This window comes from Natator depressus, chromosome 6 (assembly GCF_965152275.1).
Source record: "Natator depressus isolate rNatDep1 chromosome 6, rNatDep2.hap1, whole genome shotgun sequence".
In the NCBI taxonomy this organism is placed as follows: Eukaryota; Metazoa; Chordata; order Testudines; family Cheloniidae; genus Natator; species Natator depressus.
In genome coordinates, this window is record NC_134239.1 from 85,415,510 (window position 1) to 85,440,599 (window position 25,090).

The following is a 25,090-nucleotide window of genomic DNA, read 5'->3' on the forward strand; positions in this document are numbered from 1 at the left end:
TAGTTCTGATTTCCTGTGGCAGAGCATGTGATTGTTATAGGACTTTGAGAGAGATGATGAGGACTGGACTAAAAAAATCCATTTTATTTCTTGGTTGGTATTTTGATATAAAAGCATGGTGTAAAGTTTGTTAACATGCTGCACGGGCTGAGGCAACTGGCGGAGAAGCGCTCTGAATGTGGTATGTCATCCACCTTCTCATGCCCATTCGTATTGGGTAGCTCTTTATTTTTCTATCCATCGTGGGTCTGAATGAGATATTGAATCTTTGATCCAAAATACTTGAGTCATATAACCTACTGCCACAACTGCTTGGCAATCAGACTGAATATTCAGTAATTCTCTCCATTTTCCCTTCCAACTGCTTTTCCAAAAGGAACAAAAAGATTCTGGAAGCTATCTACTTTAGCCCCATATATTTCCAATTTTTGCATCGCTGTATTTATATTTTTTCTCAGTGTGCCTATGGAGTGGGTTACTCTTACTATAGGGCAGCGGTTCTCAAACTGTGGATCGGGACCCCAAAATGGGTCACGACCCATTTTAATGGGGTTGCCAGGGCTGGCTTAGACTTGCTCGGGGCCGGGTCCAAAGCCCAAGCCTAAGGGTTTCAGCCCTGGGCGGCAAGGGTCAGGTTACAGGCCCCCTGCCTGGGGCTGAAGCCCTTGGGCTTCGGCTTTGGCCCCCTGGCCTGGGGCGGTGGGACTTTGGCTTTGCCCCCCTGCACTCAGGATGGTGGGGGTTGGGCAGGCTCAGGCTTTGGTCCCCCCTCCTAGGGTCGTGTAGTAATTTTTGTTCTCCGAAGGGGGTCGTGGTGCAATGAAGTTTGAGAACCCCTGCTATAGGGGACAGTGCCAGTGTATTTTAATGCACTGAGAGACTTTTTGTTCTCCTGTGATAAATTCAAGAAAGTAATTTTTTAAATGCATGAAATATACAACATGATCCAAACTGCAGATGCAAACATCCAGCATTTCACCAAAGAGACGTATCCCACCTAGTTCTATTATATTAAAAGGACAATGGATACTAGAACATAGCTTTCCCAGCTCTTTTAATGACATAATTACAAAATAAAATAATAATTCCCAGCAGGAGAAATCCAATGCCAATAGAGGATTATGTTCATGGCTTTATGGTGGGGAATTTCCCTCTGTACTAGATACTGATATAGAGAATCAGTCTTTCAAATGTCTTGTGATATGATGATGCGGCTGTGGGAAAATATTGTCCAGAAATAAAAGCCCAAACTTCTATTCTGAGGTCAGTAGATTTCCTACTTTTAACCTTAAATTAGACTCTTAAAAGAGAACTTGAAGGATGTATTTTATTACAAAAACAAATTCTTTAAAAATATTATTTTGAGATGTAGTTTTTATATGAAAGAGTTTTTTCTGAGACCAAATATACTATATATATATATATATATATAAATATATATATATATATATATATTCCAGCTTCCTGATATTTTTGATGGATCGTTTCTAAACATGTCTTATGTGAACCACAGCAGTTTTTCAGTGTTCAGAATATATTAGACTGCAGGGATGCTAGTTTGTGAGTGTATCTCACAACTTAAGAGCTTTGTCACAATTTGGCAATACTACTGGAACACAGTTCACTCTCACCTTCAGAGCAAGATCAAACCATGTTTTATTTACAACCATAGTTGCTAAGTTTTAAAAATGCAATAATTTGTTTATAGGGTAGAGCAACTTAAAGCTATAATGATTTCTGACTGAGAAAAGCTCAACTGTAGTCCAGGTAAGCGACTATTTTCCTGTTGTTACCTAAATGTGTTTGGGATCAGGAAAGGGTAATAACATTGTTGCAATTTGTGCAAGTCTAAAGCTCTGTTTTAATTAAGCTAAGACACGCCATCGTGGTGTGTTTTTAAACCGACGGCAGAAACTACAGTGATCTCTAAAACTTCTTGCTCTTTCCTTTCTCTGTTAAAGTGAAAAAAAAATCCAAAATGTATTGCCTTCGAGCAATGCCTTCTACATGCCTTTGAGCAATACATTTTCTTTCCGCATGCAAAAATGCATTGGATGCTGGGCATCCTACATTCCCTCTGAGCACATTTGCCTTGTCTCTCCTCTTTATATTCTGTCCATATTGTCTCCCCCTTCACACCCTTTCTGTTTGTTTTCCTTTGCTGTGGGCGCAAGGGATTTTCTTGTTCTTTTACTCCTCCTGGTTGGATATTGATTCCCTCTCCCTCTCCCTTTTCTCTCTCAAACAAGTACATCTGCCTTTTAGGGGAGGTTGGCTGTAGGTGGTGTAGTTTGATGCACATCTGGTCTGAGCGCTGGACTGAGTACCGTCAGTGCAGAAACACTGGGGTCACGGTAGCCTTTTTGCTTAATCTTGTGCGGTGCTCAAATAATTCAGTGTGATTTTGTCTCTTGTGATTTTTGTCATGAGTTTTGCAATATTGGCTTTTCTTAAAGCCGGAGATCTTGGAGTCAGGGATTTACATAAGAATCTCAACTTTCATTTTGAAAAAGTTTCTAGCCCTCATGATTATAGAGTAAAAGCTTGAAATTGTGAACTCTAAAGTCTCAAACATACCAAAAAAAAAAAAAAACCAGAAAGCAAATAAAAAGAACCCATATATTATTTTTAAAATGTAAGATTTTTGAAACCAATCTTGGCTTTTTAGGAGCCTATCTAATGATTTTTGATTGCTTGGGCTAGATAATACTGCTTCAGAGACAGAGACCGGGAATGTGTTAAAAGTACATCTAAAAACCCTTTCAAGGTCAAAGGTGTTTCGTGTATTTGGAGAAGCATCCTTTTTTTATTTAAGGTGTATTTTTTAAGGTAATAAGTCAGAGGTGGGAAAACTATGGCCCGCGGGACCCTCCTGCCCGGCCCCTGACCTGGGAGGCTCACCCCCAGTCCCTGCCCCGCTGTTCCCCCTCCCCCGCAGCCTCAGCTCATTGCACTGCCGGCACAATGCTCTGGGCAGCGCGGCGGGGCTGTGAGCTCCTGGGGCAGCGCAGCTGCAGAGCCCAGCCTGACCCAGTGCTCTGTGCTGCACAGTAAAGGGGCAGGGAGCAGGGCAGGTTGGATAGAGGGCAGGGGAGTTCGGGGGAGTGGTCGGGGGGCAGTCAGAGGGCGGGGAACAGAGGGGTTGAATGGGGGCAGGGGTCGGGGGCAGTGAGGAATTGGGGGGGTTGGATGGGGCGATGGGGGGCAGTCAGGGGACAGGGAGAAGGGGTGGTTGGATGGGGCAGGAGTCCCAAGGGGGCAGTAAGGAAGGAAAGGGGCGGTTGGATGGGGCGGCAGGGGTGCAGTCTGGGGCAGGAGTTCCGGGGGCAGTCAGGGGACAGAGAGAAGGGGTGGTTGGATGAGGAAGGGGTCCCGGGGGGGCCGTCAGGGAACAGTGGGGGTTGGATGGGGCAGGAGTCCGGGGGCGGCTATCAGGGGGCAAGATGTGTCGGGGGGGCGGATGGAGGGGCTGGGCCACGTCCCCCTCCCTTAACCAGCCCTCCATACAATTTTCAAAACCCGATGCGGCCCTCAGGCCAAAAAGTTTGCCCACCCCTGTAATAAGTGTAGCTGTAGCTATATTTGTGGCTACCCCTGGGAGGGAGAAGAGGTGGTCTGTTTGCAAAGATCCACCCACTTTTATAGTTAGAACAACACGTTCACAGTGGAAGTAGAATGGATCGAGGGTCATGCAACTTCCCAAACTGCTTTTCTCCGCCTTGGGAGGGCCAGCATCCCAACTTGGCCTAGTTCAGGATTTTCCAAATTGTATATCACTGGTTGTACATTAGTTTGATGTTCCATCCATCTGCTTCACACCAGTTCTTTTGGAAGGGGTAGGTGAACCAACATGAGAGCTGCAGGCCTGATCTGTCACACAGTGCTCCTACAATGTAGGAACTGCACACTGGGGACATCTGCGTGGCCACTCTGTGAACCTTCAATATGCAACAGGGGCTGGGTGGCGGCCATAACTGCAACGGTGCAATCTTCTCCCGAGTCTGAGGACAGCTGGATTTGTTGGCCCTCAGTTTCTGAGACAGCCTTGCCCAGATGAACACTGGTGTCCCACGCCTCATTGGCGAATTACATCATTAAACTTTTAAATATTGCAACTTCCCAGCCAGTGGCCTGATGTGAACAGGTGGCGATGCTCCGACACCCAGGACAGGCTAGGTTAGGCAGTGGTGGCAGCCCCAGCTCCCTGCTGGCAGGAGGGGATGTTGCTGGTCACCCCCAGCCGTAACAGGGCCACCACCAAAGGGTGCAGCCCCCCGGCGTGCCCTGTGCGCTTGGGGCAGGTGCAAAGGTCACAGCGACCCCCTGCCTGGGCGGCCATGCGACAGCACCTCCATCACCTCGGAAAGAGGCCAGTAGAGCGCCTGCGCAGTGAAGGGCCGCTACCTCGCGTTTCCTTTGCCTGCTCAGTATCAAAAGACCTCACGCTCCTGCGTCTGCGCAGTAGGCGGGGGTTTGTAGCTGCATGCGGGGAGGGCAGGCAGTTGATTACACGCATGCGCAGAGGAGCGGACGCGTGCTGTCGAAGCGTGTCGCGACTATACGCGAGCTAGCGGCTCCTCGGCCCTGGCTCATCGATGGTGTGTTATTTGCGCCTGCGCAGAGGAGCACGTGCCCGCGTGCCCCGGAAGCACTCCCTGTCCCAGAGCGGCTCCCAGAGTCAGGCTGCTGGGAACGGGCCTTGCACGCTGCGTTACCGGCCGGTTTCCTGCGCCGCTGCCGCCTTCCCCCCGCCATGTCCCGAGGCTCCAGCGCCGGCTTCGACCGCCACATCACTATCTTCTCCCCCGAGGGCCGCCTCTACCAAGTAGGTGAGTGTCCGGCACGGCAGCCGCCGACCTGCCCCGTCATGGTGCGGGCCGGGCCCTTGCCCCGGGCCTGGGCCCGCCCGGCTGCCGGGGCCCGCCTGTGCTTGTGGCTCCAGGGGCGCTCGGGTCTGACGCTGCCGAGATTGGGGAGACGCTGCCGCCGTTTCTCGGGAGGCGGCGAGGGGGGTTGCCACAGGGGCGGTGTCCCAGCGCGGACTGCACCGTCATGGGGGGCGGGAGCTCAGCATGGCCCTCCCCCCACCACCGCTCCTGGGGGGTGGGAGGCTGCAACGCGCTCCACGAGCTACCCCTGCGCACAGCTCGCGGGGGAGCGTAACCAGCCAGCCAAAGTGCTTGCAGTCCCTCCCATCTTGGGGCCATCTGTAAATTTTATAAGCATACTCTCTACTCCATTAATGAAAATATTGAATAGTGCTGGATGCAGGAGAGACCACTGTGGGACCCCCCTAGATAACGTTCCCCCAGTTTGACAGCAAACCATTGATCGTTGCATCTGATGAAGTGGGTTTTAGCCCATAAAAGCTTATGCCCAGATAAATTTGTTAGTCTCTAAGTACTAACAAGTACTACTTGTTTATTCTTTGCATAGTTTTTCAATCAGTTGTGTGCCCACATTATTGAAGTTTTAATCTGGACCACATTTCCCTAGTTTGCTTATGAGAATGTCATGGGGGACTGTGTCAAGAACCTTACTACAATTAGGATATATCATTCTCCCGCTTCTCCACTAGGTCAGTAAACCTGTCAAAGAAGGAAATTAGGTTGGTTTGAGCTGATTTGTTCTTGACAAATCCATGCTAATCATTACTTTAAACCCTATTTTCCAAATGCATATAAGTTGATTGTTTAATAATTTGTTCCAGTATCTTTCCAGGTATAGAAGTTAGGTTGACTGGTCTACAATTCCCTTAAAGTAATAAAAATAAATGGAGAATTTAGCATTCTAGGTTTGCTACATGATTACCTGAAGTAGTTGGGGGAAGGGAAGTAATGGAATGTGACTGGCTGCTCAAAAATAATATTTTTAATTAATCAGTTTTCAGGTTGACTCTTCGCTTTCTTGAATGGCCCATGAATGTTTGTTAGTTCCAAACACTTTTGTTGGCTGCCAAACTAATAAAAAAAAAACACAAACCACTGATTCGTGTAATGCTAGACTGTCCAGATACTTTTCATTCTAAAAGTGTTCTCAGATGTGCATTATCTTCCTAGCAAACTTCTTATGTATTGGGGAGAATTGGGCAGTCTCTGGAATTCATTGCCAAGTCAAGAGGATTCTCTCTACTTTAGCACATACACAATTATTTCCTGCAGTTATTACACACTCAACCTGCCACAGTCCCCATCTCTCCAGTTAGAGAACTGGATTAAATGGGAGCACTATTCTTAGGATCTAACTGTTACAGCACCTTCACGGGCTTGAAGCGTGGTGGTTGTGTATGTTTATGCTTCTGGAATATTCCTAGCCTCCCACCATCCAGGGGACCAGAAACTTGGGAATTGACACGGCAGTGCAAAGCTCTCTCACTTGCCATACCCAAATTAGTCAAATGCTGAATCCTGTTGGATTAGAAAAAACTGGTTCTGCATAAATAAAAAAAAAAAATACTGTTGCAGTGTAATAACTGAATTGGGACAATCTGAAAATGAAACTGTTTTAAATTTAGGATATAGATTTAACATAGGGACAAACGAATCAGTATGTGTAGTACAGTATGGCTTTTTCCCCCTCCCACTTTAATCCGTTATAAATTCAAGTTGCTTAATTATTCAAAATATACTTTAGTTTGCTAAATTAAATGTTGAAAACAATTGGGTAGCATATTGAATGTGACTGCGTGTGCTATAGGGAAGAGCTGACTTTAGGAAGAACTTTGTCTTTTACTTCCCAAAGCTGAGAAACTTGCTGCTGAAATGATGCATGGGTGCTTGAAGAAGGCAACAGTTCTTTTCAGAAGCATCCCTTGTTGCTGTTAACTTGCCTCAGTACTGGCATTCCTGTGTCTTCTATTGTGTCAGCTTTAGAAAGAGGAGGTTTCTTTCAAGTAGAATTTGTTGCATAGGTGTGCCTCAATTTCCCCTTTTCCCATTGTTGCGAAGTTCTGCATGCTGTGCAGAGCCTGCTGCAGTTTGAATACATGTGCACAGTACCACTGAAATGCTGAAGGATGAAAGTCTGTATAAATGTCAAATACAGTACAGACTCATTTATCCGCGAATCTGCTTAACGCGCGGTAGCGCCATGCCTCCCAGTGCTACCTATTTAACACATGAGACTCATTAACATGCGGTTCAGGAACTTGCTGTGTAGCACTACAGATTTGCTCACTAATTCACTGACATAGAAATTGACAAAGTGCGTAGTGGAAACGTGTTGTACATCTTTACAGATATTGGTAAAGACTTACCACGCATGCTTAGTCATTGTCACGCTAGAGAGATATATAGTAATATATATACACACTACATTAGAAAATTTTAACCGTAGGCCTAATATAATGGCAGAGGGCAAGCATCAGCATTCCTACACTGTAGTAGAATAGATAGCTGCAATAGATAGGTTTCTCCGCTATTTACTCTAAGCTGAAATTTCAAAAAATGTTGGGATTGCCGAACCTTCTGAGGAGGACTAAAAAACTAATCTCAACTGAACGGCTTTGTACAAAATATCGATTCTGCCGTGGGGCTTAAGCGAAAACGTGCGCGCTATTCAGCAAAACCAACAGACAAAGCCATGCACACGTGGTTTGCTCAGGAAAGGCTGAAAGGAATGCCGCTAAGTGGGCCAATTCTTCAACCCCAAGCGACAAAATTTGGAAATTTAACAGGGGATGAATCCTTCCAAGCCAGCAAGGGGTTTATAAGTCATTTTAAAAAGCGTCATGGCATAGTGCAGGTATTGATTTCTGGAGAAAGCCAGTGAATCAGCCGTGAACGCATTTCATCTGCGGTGAATGATAGACTTCATAAGAAAAAAAAAAAAAGCGAGCCAAAAAGAGCACTAAACTGCTTTTTTTCCCTAAGGGAATCAGACACTTTTCAGCATGGCCCTCTTAACCCGCGGTCCATTAACATGCGGTCGTGATGGCTTGACTCCCAACATCCGTGCATAAACGGGTCTGTACTGTACTATTGCAATAAAATTACTTAATTGGGACAAGTTAAATTGCAACAAAGGCTTTCTTTGGATATCTCCCTGGAAACTGAGGTAGCGCGATTTATTAGGAATGCTTAATCAGAACATTATTAGCATAAATTTTGTTTACTAGTTATAAATTTGCCTAGTGCCAAATAGTTAAGTGGTTGATAATTAGGTGTTATGTAAATATGAATTTATAAGCTCTCATCTTTTAATACACAAGTTACCAAATAAAATCATGGGGAACTTACTTGTTAAGTGCTTAGGAGGCCATAGTCAACAGCAGCATGGTTTAAGAGATGGAGCCAAATAATTCTAGATAATTGGACTTACAACTTCAGTTGTCGGTTTCGTCTGTATAAATAAAATAATAAAATTCTTTTGGGGAATAAAGTCATTAATGCGGTGTTAAGATCCAGAAAATGTTGAGGGACTGCTGAAAGCTCAACCTTTATTTCTGGGCCCCTTGTGATTTTCTTGTTATATGGTCTCTCTGTCACAAATGGTTTGTTGATTAAGTGCGGTGTATGTAATATAACAAACAGGAATTGCTTATTCATTCTTACAGTAAATTACAGTACAGGCTTGAGTTTTGATTTAATTTTAAGTCTGAATATCTAAAGTCTGAATATCTAATCCAGTGGCTTTAAAATTATAACCATTTAATTTCTTCAAGTGGAAAGGTTTTTTTTAAATTCAGTTTTTTACATAGCTTCAAAGTTAATGTTTTAACATTGGGCCATTTCAGTCAACCACTGAACTGCTTTTCCTTTATTTGGCTTGTTTTGCAGATCTTGTTGAGACTCAAAAATCAAGCCAGGCATGAGTACTTGGCACTGTAGTGTAGCTTACTATATAAAGTTTATAAGAAATTTTATTTTATATGCTACATTTAACATAACATCTTGAAGGTGGTAAAGTTAAGGTTGAACTTTCAAACTTAAATCTGTATTTCCTGACTTGACTACCTGATTTTTTTTTTTATTAAACCTTAATGTTGCTTGTCTGCTCTCTGGCAGGGACGCAGAATTTCTTGTTTCAAATTTTAAAAGGGAGGGCAACAACAATGTCTAATACTGTTCAGCACTCTAATTGAGCGGAGGAGAGTCAAACTCGGTATATTTGTCCATTGGGACAAGCTGTTGCAAACAGAGGGCTCGGTCCCCAGTGGGATATATATGTGTGGTGAGCTTGCAGGCTCTGCCCCCAAATATGATATTAGTGGCAATGGTACAAGTATTTGATTATATTTATATGTATCTTTCTAGAATATGCTTTTAAGGCTATAAACCAGGGTGGCCTTACATCAGTAGCTGTTCGTGGGAAAGATTGTGCAGTAATTGTAACACAGAAGAAAGTACCTGTAAGTAGAACAAACACACACAACCCTATTTCTGGAATGCGAATAACAAATTTAGTGAAATTATCAGCCATGTGTCTGAATCAAACCAGTGGTTTTCAAACTGCAAGTCGCAACCCAGTACTGGGTCACAGTGGCTCTGGTCAACACCGCAGTCCAGGCCGTTAAAAGTCCCATCAGTGGTGCTGCCCGGCTAAGGCAGGCTAGTCCCTACCTGTTCTGATGCTGCGCCCTGGAAGCGGGGGGGCCACATGGCTCAGTGTGCTGCCGTGAGCACCGACTCCACACTCCCATTAACCGGGAACTGGCCAATGGGACCTGAGGAGGGTGGTGCCTATGAGCTGGACCTGCTGCTGGCCACTTCCAGGGCGCAGTGCGGTCTGCAATGCCAGGACAGACAGGAAGCCTGCCTTAGCACCCCTGCTGCGCTGCTGACCGGGAGCTGCCTGAGGTAAGCCTGCGCCCAAATCCCGCACTCCAACCCCAGCCCTGAGCCGCCGCCCCCCCCCCCCAACCTGGAGCCCCCTCCTGTACCCCAAACCCCTCATCCCAGGCCCCACCCCAGAGCCCTGATCCTCTCCTGCACCCCAGCCTCCTGCCCCAGTTCTGTTGGGTCGCGGGCATCAGTTTTCTTCAACTAGGTTGCCAGAAAAAAAAGTTTGAAAACCACTGAATTAAACCATACCAGTTTGCCATTATGCCTGCCCTGACTTGCCTTCCTTTTGCTGCTCAAGCATCTTCTCAGCACCCAATGCCACACCATATAGTTCCGTTATTGCAAAGCCCTGGACCACCTGAGAATACATCTGTCTTTGAGGTGTGGGACTGTTTACCTTTGCATTTTTCCCAGTTCTGCTGTTCTGAAACCTTACCTGTAAAGCACTGTATCAGTGGTACAGAGAGGAAGACTTCAGTAAATGTCTGTCAGCACATTGGATGGAGTGACACAGCGATGCTGAGGAAGAGAAGCAGGCAAGCAGGGAAAAATTTAACTCCTAATTTGAAGAGCAGCAAACATACTAGGGGTTCCTAAATCTTTGTCTAGGGATCTTCAAAATTGTCCTGGGGAAGAGGTTTCCATCTTCCTCCATTGCACCTCAGTGACTAATCTTTGATGGGGGTCCCCTTCTTCCTTTGCTACCTGTTTATGACTGATCACTGGAACATAGTAGTAGAAATTCTTCTCACGTTTCTGCAGAACAAGATACTAGGAACTTATAGTGGAAGTTCAGCAACTCTTTGCAAATGCAGTGTGATGATGGAACTTTCCCCCCTTTCCAAGCTGATAGTAGATAGTGGAGTGCTTGGAAGACCGTTTCCACTGTAATTTTCTGATTTCTGCCTCTTGTTGGCCTGAGGGCAGGTCTACACTTAAAATGCTGCATTGATGCAGCTGCACCACTTAAGTGAAGACACTCCTACACAGACGGGAGACGCTTTCCCATCAACACAGCACTGTTTGCATGGGGAGGTTATGGTTGGTATAACTGCATTGCTCAGGGGTGATGTTTTTCACCTGTAGCGTAGACCTGGCCTCAGTGATCTGGTAATAATATATGGGTAAAGGACTATTGTTTCTTTTAAATTATTTCAGTATTTTTGTCTATTAGGACAAGTTATTGGATTCCAGCACAGTGACTCATTTATTCAGAATTACTGAAACTATTGGCTGTGTAATGACAGGAATGACAGGTAATTAATTTATCTTCTGTTTAAATATCCAAATTTTTAAAATACTTTTTTATTACTTCATTTCATGTTATGTTGATGTTTGCAAACTCCTGTAATCCAAAATTGGAGATGAGGCTTAAGAGATTTGCTATTTACAAACTGACAATTTATTTAAATAAATTTAGCACAGTGGGATCTTCCAGGATGGAGATCAGATTATTACTATTGACAGCATATCCAGCAATTCAATGTGGTGTGTTTTCAAGAACTTTCTCTAAACGTTTTTTAGTGGAATCAGTGCTTGCTTTAGTGGAAGTAAATATTTTGTCTTTTGTATTAGCTGACAGCAGGTCTCAGGTTCAGAGAGCCCGCTATGAGGCTGCTAACTGGAAATACAAGTATGGCTATGAGATCCCAGTGGATATGCTGTGTAAAAGGATTGCAGATATTTCTCAGGTCTACACACAAAATGCTGAAATGAGGCCTCTTGGTTGCTGTAAGTATAGTAAAGTGTACCAAATTGATAAATCTAAGATACGTTTAATTTAAAAAAATCTGTATGGGAACAAATTCTAACCAACTTTTCTAGATATGTAAAATGATATGGGCATAATGTAAAGAGTAGTGGTGACTAATGGTTAAAATGGGTGTTGGCGTCTGGACTGTGGGATTATGTTGCTGTTTCTTCAATTGACTCACCATATGAACTCAGGCAAACCATTTCACTTTGAGGAAGCCTAATTTAGTCAAAAAATGCTGTTGCAAGGAGAAATGTTTTGGGAAACCTGCCTGCTCTCCTAGTGGGCTGCTTGCAGTCTGGGTTCCAGGGTCCATAGCTCCAGAGAGTAGCCCTTCCTTCAGGGACCCTGAAGTATCTGACTCCCTCACATGTAGCAGGGAGCCTAGCAGCCCCTGGGATTTCTAGGCTCCCAGCTGTGTGGCAGGAAGGGCACCAGAGCATGGAGCCTAGAAACCCTGAGTGTGTTGCTGTAAGTGTAGCCCCACCAGGCCAGGGCTTCCAGTCTCCCTGCTTGGACCTGGGAGCCTCACCTCTATCTGGGGCTGGGCTTCCAACTCCATAGTGGGGAGCCCAGAAGCCTAGAGAACCCAGCTCCAGCAGGGGCTCTAAGGGGGTTCTAGGATCCCTTCCACAGAGCTTGGAAATCCTGGGACTGGCTTACAGGGTCCGCAGCTCAAAGGTAGCTCTAACATGCAGACTTCCCTGGGGCCAGGGACAGCTCACAAGTGGGCTGCAGCAGAGCTGCAGACACTGGGAGCACTAGCAGAAGCTCAATTAAGTTTACATTCTTGTCAGTTTCACGAATTTTGTTCAGAAACAGTCTTTTGGTGTTTCTGAAAGAAGTTTCTTGGTTTTGCTGAGAAATTTTGGCAAATTTGGTTTCATTCCTATGCGAAATGACCCCAATTTTAAAAAAAACCTGAAAATTAGTGCAGACCAAAAATACAAGTTTCAGCCAGCTCTATTTATGGTGCTTAATCTGTTCAGAGTGTTCTGAGGTTTTAATTTACTGTTTTAAAATTGCATATTGAATGTATATACAATAGTAAATCTCAACTCCACATCTGTTTATTACTTGTACTTAGCACATGCATAAAATTAGTAGTTCAAAGATCTTAAATCTGCACTGGTAAAATCAGATGAGCATCTAAGATCTACAGGTTTAATTGTTTTTGAAGTTTTTTCTTTTCCTTTACTTTTTTAAAATCTATGAAATTAAATAGAAATGCAATGTAATGCAGTGTGAGGCAATATTGTAAAGTTAAAATGTCAGTCAAAAATGTACAAGTTAAGGTTCCAGTGCTTTCATTAACTTGACTACGCAACATATTTGTAAGATTTCCTATTTTTTTCAGGTTAAATGTATGATTAAATTTATGACATTCTACAAAAAAATAGTACATGATGTGCTCTGTGGCTGACTTTTTAACCTTGTTACTGGCACCTTAACTTCTGTATTACCTGACCTTGTGGCTCTCTTGCAAAGTCAACACTGCATTGAATGAATGGTTTGTTTTGTGTGAGATAAAAACCCGGTTTGGTCTAAAATGAGGTACGTTCCTAGAAATGAGGTGCAATTGAGCGGTATGTCACCTTAGTGATAAAGGGGAAATGTGAACCTCAGAATAATTGGGCTAGGTCCAAAAAGGTATTTAACTGTGCACTGTCCCAGTTCATACTAGAGGAGAGTCTACATTCTAAAAATCAGAATCCCCAATCACATGGCACTTTGGTTATATCAAAAATTAAAATGTAAAGTTATTTTATTTATAGGCATGATACTGATTGGTATTGATGAAGAACATGGCCCTCAGGTATACAAGTGTGATCCTGCAGGTTACTATTGTGGGTTCAAGGCCACAGCTGCAGGAGTCAAACAAACAGAGTCAACCAGCTTTCTTGAAAAGAAAGTGAAGAAGAAATATGACTGGACGTTTGAACAGACAGTAGAGGTAAGCCAGTAGGGGAAAAATCAAACTGAGCCAAAAGCGCTCCACTACCTGTCGTACTTGTGTAAAGGGTTATGATGCAAAGAAGTGTTTGTGTTTCTTCCTTTTGTTATGGTGCGTTTTTTAATCAAGTGTTTCATAAAGCTGTTCATTTGCCCAAATGTCCCACCAGTGTATCGAAAATTCCTTGTAAAACACAAAAGTCATACACATTGACATTAGAATGTTGTATTAGATGGCTTGCCGCCATTTGCCCTCCAATATCTTTATAGAGTTGGCTTTGCCTTAAGGATTTTCTCAATGTTGTCATTGTTTAGTTGTTGGATGTGTAATATTTTCCTTCCTTGTAAACTGACAAAAGCAGTGAAATCCTAGTTTTGTTCTACCCTTCAAGTTCTTTTGAATATAGACAGTCTGTTTTTCCTTTTAGAAATAGGATTCTTATATTAGCACAAACTGAACTAAAGTCATTTACTTGTTATCAGCTTTCAGTGCTCCTGGCCTGTTACTGCAGAGTCGTCATTGCCATTTTAAGTGTGGTGGTTGCTCAGGATCCTGCATTGTGGAAGCCAGGAAATCCTGTCACATCAGTTTGTAGTTGTCATATTGGATTTGCTGTCTGAGGAGCAAGTCACTGAAGATGGTTTTGAAGGCCTTTAAACCAACCTGCATGCTAGAAAGCACTTTAAAATAGGAGGTTACTATATTCTAGGTGGTTATGTAGCACCAGTGCTGACAGTTGGTGTTGTGGTGAGTGCAGATGCTTTTTGCAGCAGCAATGCTAGAATCATCTTGGTCAAGGATGCATCTCCTCTAATGGAGATGTATATCCATAGGGCTACCAGTAGAAGCCTTGATAGGAAGATACTGACTTCCTGATCCTCCATATTTGGCCTGTTAGAGGGGCAAGGTACTAAAAGTGCAGTTGTGCCAGAGATTATAGTGCTATTTTCAGCAAGGGAAGTGGTGAGTTTACTATGCATTTTAGGGCAGATTTTAAAATTACTTTCTGTAAGTCAGTTGGGGGTGTGCATGCGTGTGGGGGTTCCAGTTGTATTTTTCTTTCCTCTGAAACTGACCACAAAACAAGTAGCTCCTAAAAATAAGTTATGGAAGCTAGTATGTCCCCATTGAGCATCAGTCCCACTGCACTCCGATTTCTTATACGTGGATACTATTTATCCTGCTTTTCCACTGAAGGAAAGATGAAGGGCCAGGAAATCACCATGATCCTAGCACTACAGAGTGTGGCCGGGTATAGCAATGCACTGTCTGACTCCTGTGATACTCCATTCAGCAATTGTATGCCTGTTATTGCATGTGTGTACATGTAGTAAGTATAATGCCAGCTATTATGGAAATCATCATTCAAGAGACAGCCTTAATATGTAAACACTGTCTTGTGTAAATTTTCCTTACTGTTTCAGCTAAACATAGGAGATTTGAGTTTAAACAATCCTCTTCATGGCCCATCTATTTCTCCTGTCTGATCTTGTGGTACACCAAACACTGCAGTCACAAACTATAATAACCTTAAAATAAAATCCTCCACTGCAGGATTCAACAGGAGATGGCTTATTTAAATACAGATACATGTTTAGAAATGGAATTGAGAAGTTCAGCTAAATTGTTACGGTTTTTCTTCAAGTCTGCACTACTGTGTAAGCTTTTAAAAAGCTTTGTTAGCATTAGAACATGTTCACACTTTGCTTATATTCATTTACAAATTACAGCCTTATAGGGACAATTAAAGTCATAATTTTAACACCTAAAATTATTAGAGCTGAAAACTGGGGTTTTCAAAACAGCATTAAGGGTGTTAGTTCAATGTGAGATGAATACCTAACTCCCTCAGACTCTTGAGTATCCCATCCAAAATAGTTGTCTCAAAAATAAAAATTATTTTGCCATTGTTTGCTGGCTTCTTGTGTATCACTCACGTTGGGCAATTGAAGTAGATTGAGTCTATTCCTAGTCAGTTTCATATTCTGTTTTTAATGCATAGCACTGCAATGTTTTGGAAGCAAATGCTTGAAAGGAATGTTTAAATGCAAATAAGTTCCAGTTCCAATCAATTTGTAGAAACACTTCTAATGGTGGCCTTTTTTTAATTTTGTAAAAATATCTTCACAAGCCTATATTTTGGGCCTATGTTGACCCCATTAAATGTTCCTTTTAAAATTTGAGTCAGCCATGATAAGTGACTCTGCTGAGCAAAACCAAGAAACCTGATGGCATCTTCATGCTTTTCCAGGATCCTAGTGAAAGGCTTTAAGTGATGTGTGTTTGATTAAAAAGATTCTTTCATAATCTGGCTTCTACTGGACCCTGTAATGAAGGCATAATTCTACTACAACACATCAGTTTAGTGTTTCAGAAATTATTGCATTTCTGTTTATTTTTCAGTTTAAATAACTAAGATGATGCCTATCCAAGGCTCTGGTCACCCTAATGCACCATTAACAATACAATTAGATATCAGCAACATTAAAATCAATTCGGCCAGCTAGCCATCTACAAAAGATCTTTTCTGTCCCTTCATTATTATGAGAATCCTCAACATTACAGTTATGACTTCAGTGCAGGATTAAGTATGGAAAGAGGTTGAGAGAGAACACTTGTAACACATACCTTGGATAATTAGTAAAAACAGAAAAGGTAATAATCATGGTTAAGTGCAGTATTTCTTCCCCAATATGAGGGCATGTTATAAAAAAAGATCATAATGAAATAGAAACTGTACAAGTGACTTGTGTATCTGTTTGTGAAAAGCATGGTAGTGACTCCAAGTCCTCAAAAAAAAAAAAAAAAAAAAAAAAACCCACAAAACCAAAAAACAAACACACACCACCAATAAACCACCAAGGTAAAACTGCCTTGTAATTAAGATGTCTAGATTGTTTTCGGTTTTTTTGTTGGGGGTAAATGTGTTCTATTTCCAGCTCAAATCAAAAGATTTTAACCTTTGCATGGTAAACAACTTGTTGGATTTTCTTATCAGGAAATCCCAAGATACACTGATTATTAAGGGGGTCCTTATCTTGTAGATCATTTGCCTGGGGTGAAGAGAGAGAGCTGAATTTTGCAACAGGAGCAATTTATGTTTGAAAATTTGGGAGTATGTGGGGGAGAGATGGAGTGATTTAACTTGAAATTGAAAGGTGGTAGCTCTTGAAAATGTTTTGAGTGCTCTTTTTCTTCAGTATTTCTTTTATCTAACTTTTACTTTTAGACAGGTATAACTTGCCTGTCTACTGTTCTGTCCATTGATTTCAAACCTTCGGAACTAGAAGTTGGAGTAGTTACAGTTGAAAACCCTAAATTCAGGTAAGTTAAATTACTGTAGTGGAACTTGGTATGCTTTCTGGGTTATGAATGGCTAATTTTAACTCCCTCCCTTCATAAAAGTAGATTAAAATATAGTTGGAAATGAAGACATTGGCGGGGGGGGAATGGCTTGCCACTTTCTAAAAATTTGGGGTGTGGGGAGAGTTTGACTTCCTTTCAGATCACTTTTTGCAGTTGGGAACTGTGGTCCTACGTTAAAGCTCTGACTAGACAGGAAGACTTTAAAAAAACCAAACGTTTTTAAGCAGCACTTAATTAAAACATTAGCACCTAGTATAGGCTGGTACTGACTAGACATGGTCTACCATCCTCTTCCCTTGCCATTGACCATGATAACTAACATGTTCTAGAGGTGTTAAACCGTGTACATGCTAGGTGTTAAATGGTGTTTAAAAACATAGCATCATAGAAATGTAGGGCTGGATGGGACCTTGAGAAGTCATCTTGTCCATCCTTCTCCTTCCATTCCCCCACCCCCTCATGCTGAGGCAGGACCAAGTATGCCTAGACACTGTCCCTGACAGGTGTTTGGAGGCTTTTAAGAACAGGCTGGAAGATGATGGGGATTCTGTAACCTCTCTTGGAAGCCTGGCCTATTGCTTATAGTTAGATTTTCCTAATAAGTGAGTTAAACCTCCCTTGCTGCAGATTAAACCAGTTACTTTTTGTCCTACCTTTCAGTGGACATGGAGAACAGCTGATCACCTTCCTCTTTATAACAGTGTAGTGAAGGGAGACTTACCAGCACAGCACCTCCTGCTGGTCATCTGGGAATTGGCTCTTTTCCAGTGTACAGAGCGCCCTCTGCAGGCCAGTGTCTTGCTTGCCACTGGCCCCGTGTCCCTCCCAGACCCCAGTGCCCTTTACCTCAGGGTTCTGCCCACAGCAGTAACCCCCTTACTCTGGGTCTCCCCTCCCCGGGGAAGCCCCACCCTCTAAACCTACCTTGCCTCAGTGGCTACTGCCAGTCATCATTTAGACCCTGCTCACTGGGGGCAAACTGCAGTCTGTAATGACCACTCATCATTGGCAAGGGGTAGGACCAGCTGCCTCTGCCTAACCCCAGGCTGCACCTCTGCAACCCCAATAACTGTGTAGGCCTTCACCAAGGCCTGCAGCCTGGGGGTTTACCAGGCTGGAGCTCCCCAGCTCCCTTGCCCTATTCCCCAGCACTGCTCCAGTTCTGGCCCACACCCCTCTTATCAGGGCCAGCTGGGCCCTAATTGAGCTGGCCACAGCTGTGGCTACTACTCCAATCAGCCTAGCTTGGCTGTTTTAACCCCTGTTCTTCAGGAGTGGGGCAGCTGCCCCACCACAAACAGCCCTTAACCTATTTGAAGATTGTTATAAAAAACCCCTCAGTCTTCTTTTCTCAAGGCTAAAAATGCCCAGTTCTTTTGAAGTTTCCTCAGAGCTCAGGTTTTCGTGTTTGTTGCTCTACTCTGGGCTGTCCCAGTTTATCCACATCTTTCTTAGTGTGGTGCCCAGAATTGGACACACTACTCCAGCTAAGGTGTCACCAGTGGCTAATTGAACAGGACATTTACCTCCCGTGTCTTTTATATAAGACATTCCTGTTGATACACTCCAGAATATTAGCTTTTTTCATAAGTGCCTCACGTTATCAGCTCACATTCAGTTTGTGATCCACTATAATGCCCAGATCCTTTTGTGCAGTACTACTGCCTGGCCAGTCATTCCCCATTTTGTATATGTGCATTTGATTTTTTTTTTCTTCCTAAGCGTAGTACTTTTCCCTTGTCTTTATTGAATTTCATCTTGTTGATTTAGACCAATTCTCGTCCAATTTGTTGAGGTTGCTTTGAATTCTAATCCTGTCCTCAAAAGGGCTAGCAACCCCCTCCCGGCCTGGTTTCATCCGCAGATTTTTATAAGCACATTCTCCACTCCATTATCCAAGTAATTAATAAAAATACTGAATATTGAACACAGTAATTGCAACGTGTTCACTAACATGCATTTTTTAAAAACACTTCTTCCTAATATAGAGAAGGTCTTCGAGTAAACCTTCTGGAGTAAATATCACTGAGATAACTCTTGCTCATTCTTGAAAAGTGGTGGATCATAACTTCTCCAGCTAGTTAGGTTTATGGGTACATGCAACTTAAAATATAGATTAAATCAGTGTTAGCTGCACCTTTTTCCTCCTCTCGGTCTTTGAGTATACCCCTCCAGTTTTGAGTCTCTTGCCTTTACCTGTTGGGGTGTTGGATCTTTTGTCTTCACCTAATCTGGGGTGGAATACTGTGATTTTACAGCACCTTTTGCACTAACCATGATTACTCAGCAGGCCCAACTGGGTTGTGTGCCAGCAAGTCTTCCTTTCGGGAGCTGTGACCACTGACCACTTGTGAATATGGGATCCAGATAGCTCTTTCAAAACAAATACTGTTTAATCTCAATAGTAGGAAGAAAGCATAGTAAGAGAACAGGGTTTTTAACACAAAAGGTCTACACGCATATTTATTTTAAATAAACTTAGGTAGGATGTAGCTTACCCCAAACTCTGCCCCCCTGGGTTGTGGGGTCTGTCTACCCAGTTGATAAACCTACTAAGTCCTTTGTCATCTTTGCTCCTTGAGCCTAGTCAAACTGGCTTGGCCATCTTTTGGGAGGGGTATCTGGGCGAGACTTCAACAGAGTTAGTTTTCTGCATTGTCCATTAAGAGTCAGTAACTGGGATTGTCTAGGGCTATTACCCACTTTCTGGTTGCGTGCACTGCTTGTATAAATGCTTTGTAATCATACTATGCAAAAGAATAACAATCCCAAATGAAGACTCTTGAATCAAACTGCATCTCCCCCCTTGCTTCTGTCTTAATTGGTCATGTAAATTAGAGATCTTTAGTCATAGCTGTGTGCTAATCTGAATTTAGAACGGGGGAAATATTTTTAATTTGAATATAAGCTTTTTCTGTTATTTGGCTGGAAGCTGAGTTGTAGTACTGGTCGCTTCAGAATCCATGAATGAAGTAATCAGGAATAATGAACTTGGTTTATAAATTTTATGTAAACTTGGCCAAGCCCTACCTGAAAATATATATTTAAAAAAATTATGGATAGCTCTACCTCTGGCTGTTGGAACTTTTTTCCAAACATGCTTTAAAGACACCCCCGTTAAGGACACTGTACTCCATTGGCAAAGCCAGCAAGCTTGTAAACGCTACAGGCCAAATCGCTCCATATCCAGTTTCTTATGAAGTCATTTGAAGATGGCTAAGTTAAAGGCTGCATTTAGAATCACTGGGGCTTTAGTATATACCTAGGTTCAAGGAACACATTGGCTCTAGTTGTGAAACCAATGGAACTTGTAAACTCCCTAGATCAATTAGCTCTGGATTTATTTATTTCTCTTCCTTTAAAATTGACATCATTGCAGCCTTAAGGCGAAATATCAAATACAGAGAGTCTGGAACTTCCAAAAGGGATAGTTGTTTTCACAGCACTAACCTGGCCATGTTGAACATATATCTTCTGTTCATGTTTACTAAGTTAAATTTAATTTATTTGTTCTTTAATATTTAACCTGTGCAAGCATGGTGTAACATCAGTTTTTGGGATTTCCTAACTTGAGTGCTTGTTAATGCAATATTAAGGGTGAAATAATGCTGGCTTTCTGCATTTAATACATTTTAGGAAAACTAAATGCAAGTTAGCTCAGTGTTAAATGGCACAGAAGATTCCCTCCTAACAGGGCACCTACTGCCATGCTCCCCTTTTGCTGCTGCCATTCAAGGGCCCATGCTAAGGCTCTGCCCTTGTATTCCCTGACAGTGGGTGTGTATGCTGCGGGAGGAGGGACTTCCATATCTGGTCATAGCCATCCTTTCAAGAGAAGAGGGCCAGAATTTGAATCCCCTTTGGAGTAATGGTCCTACTGATTGCTTTGGACCACTCTTATTTTTTTCCCCATTCCAGTACATCATGGTAGGTACCTCATCAACTTTGCAAGGGTATTACTAATGACCTGTTCTGTCCCACCACTGTTACCATTGCTCTCCAGGACCCTAGACTCTCTCCTGTTGGTTTTTCAAAAATAATCACCATGGCTCATTCATTGCTGTAGCAATTATTTTAAAAAGACACAAGATGCAGCTGTACTACTTACTTTTGTTTGTGGGGGCATTAAAAGGGAAGAATAAACAAAACTATTTCTGGAATGCTTTTTTTCCCCCTTTAGGATCCTTACAGAAGCGGAGATTGATACGCACCTCGTAGCTCTAGCAGAGAGAGATTAACTAGTTTTCCTAGTCGCATTGACTGCTTCTGGCAAGGATGTTTGGTAAAAAGAAAACACTTATTAATGGCTCTGGATTATGGTTTGAAAATGGAATGTTATATGGTGTATTTTACTCTGTCCAAATAAAACAGAGGTTTTTGAAACCGTTTGGTGTTTGCTTTAATTTTCATACTTTGGTTAAAACAAGAGCTTGCTTTTTCAGTGTTGTGAAAACATAATTCAAAATATTTGATAGCTTGGAACACTTTTGCAGTAATTTGCCTCTTGCCGAATGGGTTCTTGAAGGGAAAAGGGTAATGAATTGATTCCCTAGGTTTGGCACAACTAACTTTTTGTGTCACTATTAACCCAAAATGCTTATTTTGGGCCATTAGTTCTGATTTTGTCTTGTAATATTTCTGTACGTTTCTGTAGTGCCATTCATTACAAACCTTTCATCACTTCTGTAACCCAGTAACATAGTACCCTATTTTATAGATGGAAAATATGAAAACTGGAGAAGGTAAAGTAACTTGCCCAAGTTCATACAGTGATACAGCAACAAAGCTGAGTCCATCCCTCAGCCATTTGACCACACTGTCTTCAAGATCACACTTTTTCTTCAGAATAGATGCTGAATATAACAAAGGACAGCACCCTCCACCACAACGTTAGGTTTAGCAACCCCACAGTTAGAACTTTCTGTTGGGGGAAAAATATATAAATCATTAGATTTTTTTAGATTGAATTTGGCTGATTTAAGCCAAACTCCTTAAACTTCCTGATTTAAGGTGTTGGGCAACTGTGGTGCTTCCCAGGGGTATCCAGGGTTGTGAGGCACCTCCCTACAACCTTCCCTTAGCATGAGGATGTCTTGTCTGTGTCTATTTTGGGTCAGTTTCCCAGCACCACCACCAGCCTCTGGCAGCACAAGAGTGTCCCTCTGGAGCGCCCAGCCCCTGATCCACTGAACGCTCTCAGAACGTCCAGATTCTGTGCTCCCAAAGGAATAATACATACCAACTTTCTAATTGCACCTCAGGATCAGCACTCCACTTAACTCAACATAGTGAAAACAAGAACCTGTTTATTAACAAAGATACATATGATAGCAAGTAAGATTGTGTAACCATTTGTTTCCAGTAAAACAATCACATGCTTTCCAAAGCATAAACTTAACTCACAAGACATTCCCCTGTCTCCTGTATACCCCAAGTCTCTTTCTCAGCATGTTCAACCAGGATGGCTGAGATTTTCCTTCCCTTGTCTTTCCAGTTTGAAGGATAACAGGAATACCTCCGTACCTCCAGTTATACTTTACAAAAAATATGTTGTCTTTACTTGTCAACAGGATAACCCCTCTTTTGTTTTGTTTTTTTCTTGCAGTACTTCTAGTCTATTCATTAGCATTTGACTCAATCGGCAAATAAAATTCCATTGTAAGATACACAAGGGTCAACCACTGAGAGAAGTGTCTCCCACCTCCTGTCTGCAGAAGTTTGTCTCAATACCCACAGAGTGACCTGCCTTTAACAACAAGGCTTTGAGAACATAGTGTTCAGTATACGCACTCTTTATGCATTATCTGCACATACATCTCATGCTGATTATGATGACTAGTGACACACATTCTTTCAATAGAACCTTGCATGACCTCTTTTGGTGAACCATAGGGATCCATGTATCTCTCCCCTCTTCCAGTTGGTATCAAGAGGTCCTTGGTCACAGCAATGTAGATACTATCAGAGCATCAGTTAGAGACTGGTAAAGTCTGAGACCAAGACTGTCTTTGGAAAGAGATTCACCCTCACTCCTCCAAAGGAACTGTCTTAAGGAGAAGGTTGAGAGGGGCAGAAACATCTTAAGATTTAAGATGGGGACAAAATCCTCCTGGCTGTGGGGGAAGTTGTCTGAGCAGCAGAGGTGAGATGAGGAAGGCTGGGGGGGCAGGGAGGTGAAGGCAGTATGGGACCAAGAGTCCTGCTGTCGCTTGGAAGGATGCAAATCTGCAGGGAAAAACCCCAATCTGAATTAACTTTGCTCCTAGACCCTGCCTGGCACCCCCACTTGGGTTCTCAACACCCCCCAAGCTTCTGTGGGATTTAGGAATCTCCCTGCCTCCCAGTTCTCCACAATCTCTTGGAGGATGTAAAGGGTGACTTTGCCATAACATAAGCATTTGGGATTCTCGACTTCCCTGGTCAGATGTAGAACCTTCTGCTCCTTGAACCTACAGATTTACATCTTCTCCCACAGGTCGCATGATGAGTGTTGCATGTGAGCTGTGAAAAGGAAAGACACTTACCTTATAAATGAAATGATTGTAGTATCACTGTGTTGTCTCTGTAGACTACCTGATTCTAGGTCATGGTTTTGTGTTGAGCAGAGCAACTACCTTGCTGAGCTTTGTTGGAAGTCAGGCCATTGAGACCAACCCTGCTATTGGTTAACCACATCCACCTGGTAAATGAAATGACAAGGTTTTACTTTTCCAGTAAGCATTCTTGGTATAGATTAGGTTTTTTTAAGAAGGTATGTGTTAGAAGAATAGCAGGGGGAACCCAGAGGTGGATTGTGTAGACAGGCTTCTTTATTGCAGTACTTGTTCCCCTCAACCCAATTGTCGAGTAAGCACTGAGTTAATCACATCACGCTCTTTTATCTAAGTTAATATGTAAATATCTATGTTTACTACAACACCCCCAAAACCCTTATTTAGTAATGTGAATGCCCATATACTGAATATAATTATCGCTGCCCCTGTTTACAGCATTATGCATATTATATAGACACTTTTATCTTGAAGGTACATTTCTTTGCAGTAATTGTAGCCACAAGTTCCCTTAATCAGCAGTTCACAGAGGAGGGAGAAAGGGGCCATGACCCTGAGCTTGTTTATGTAGCTGGGAAAGGAAGGGGTAGGGAAGAACTGTTTTACACAAAGAGTATCCTTTAGACACCCACATTCCTTCTGCAGCTGCAACGCTTATCAATCCTTAACAAGTAGAAGGGAAGGGAAACGGATGGCAACTTATCTATCAAGTGGAGAAGTAGTGCTTCCCTGTGCCTTTACTCCCTAAAACCATGCCAGCACACCAGCGGTTTCCTAGGTCTTTACTTAACCCTTACTTATCCCAGCACTCCCCCACTCTCTTCAAAGAAGAGCCCAGGCGCCCCTTCTTCCCGCACACTGGATGGCAGGGCACTCGGGCTGGAGGCCCTGGCTTCAGTTAGCCCGATACCTTGGTCCACCGGTCATGCTTTGGGGAGAGAGAGGAGGCGGGTCAAAAGAGGGGTAAGCCGTTGAATTTACAAGCATGACGTTTGGGGAGAGAGGCTAGGGCAGCACATAATCTTAAGCACCCCACGAATACAATTAATACTACGATTAGTACAAATAACATCCCTACAACATGACTAATACGACTGAGAAGTGAATGAGTGTCCATTAAGCCTGTCCGAAGGGCACAGGCTACATCAGTCCAAGTACAATCAGCAAACAGTTTAGTAGCTAGTTGGAAGGCATTCATTCCTCGAAGGGCCTGGGCTTCCAAGGCCTGCGTTCGGCGTTGCTTGGCCTGAAGCTGCCCCTACAGTGTTCATGTGCTCATGTCAATATCATGAGCCCATTGAATATTTACAGAGAAACAGGATATTGTCCAAACCAGCTCGACCACTTGGAATTGAATTGAGTAATGCACTGGTTTGATTGTCCACAGCAATGAATTCCACAGATCCATTTGTGCACCAAAGTCCCGATGGCAGCATGTAGATTTGTGTAATTGTGCCAGATGCTGGCACTTCTATTCCAAAGTGTTATATTACAGAATTGTGCACGCTTCCAGCAGAACACTCCATACCCCATATACATTACACCCAATCGTTCACCCCAGCACATGCCATTGGGTCTGCTCCTTTATGGCTATTGGGGAGGGACACACTTAAATATTTTCTTTGGAGAAAACAATTATTTAACTGAATTATTGTTTATTTTACACCACTGCATTTTTCCTATT

General features: G+C 42.9%; 1 protein-coding gene across 2 annotated transcripts; it reads left to right on the forward strand.

The window, feature by feature from the left end:
• The first annotated feature begins 4,527 nt into the window (after nt 1–4,527).
• On the forward strand, nt 4,528–21,198 carry PSMA6 (proteasome 20S subunit alpha 6). 2 transcript variants are annotated; one of them, XM_074955865.1, is made up of 7 exons: nt 4,528–4,825; nt 9,255–9,349; nt 10,957–11,038; nt 11,358–11,513; nt 13,311–13,489; nt 16,719–16,813; nt 21,036–21,198. In XM_074955865.1, exons 3-7 carry the CDS (start codon nt 11,023–11,025, stop codon nt 21,091–21,093), a joined length of 504 nt encoding a protein of 167 aa, XP_074811966.1. In that variant the 5' UTR covers nt 4,528–4,825; nt 9,255–9,349; nt 10,957–11,022; the 3' UTR covers nt 21,094–21,198. The 2 variants fall into 2 exon arrangements, with proteins under 2 accessions (XP_074811966.1, XP_074811965.1); XM_074955864.1 differs by having other exon boundaries at nt 4,616–4,829; nt 21,036–21,195.
• Nucleotides 21,199–25,090: the final 3,892 nt, after the last annotated feature.

Coding starts and splice junctions, on each gene's coding strand:
- PSMA6 (XM_074955864.1), top strand. CDS start 4,754: ATGTCCCGAGGCTCCAGCGCCGGCTTCGACCGCCACATCACTATCTTC. Junction 4,830..9,254: donor GGGCCGCCTCTACCAAGTAG/GTGAGTGTCCGG, acceptor GTATCTTTCTAG/AATATGCTTTTAAGGCTATA. Junction 13,490..16,718: donor CGTTTGAACAGACAGTAGAG/GTAAGCCAGTAG, acceptor TTTTACTTTTAG/ACAGGTATAACTTGCCTGTC.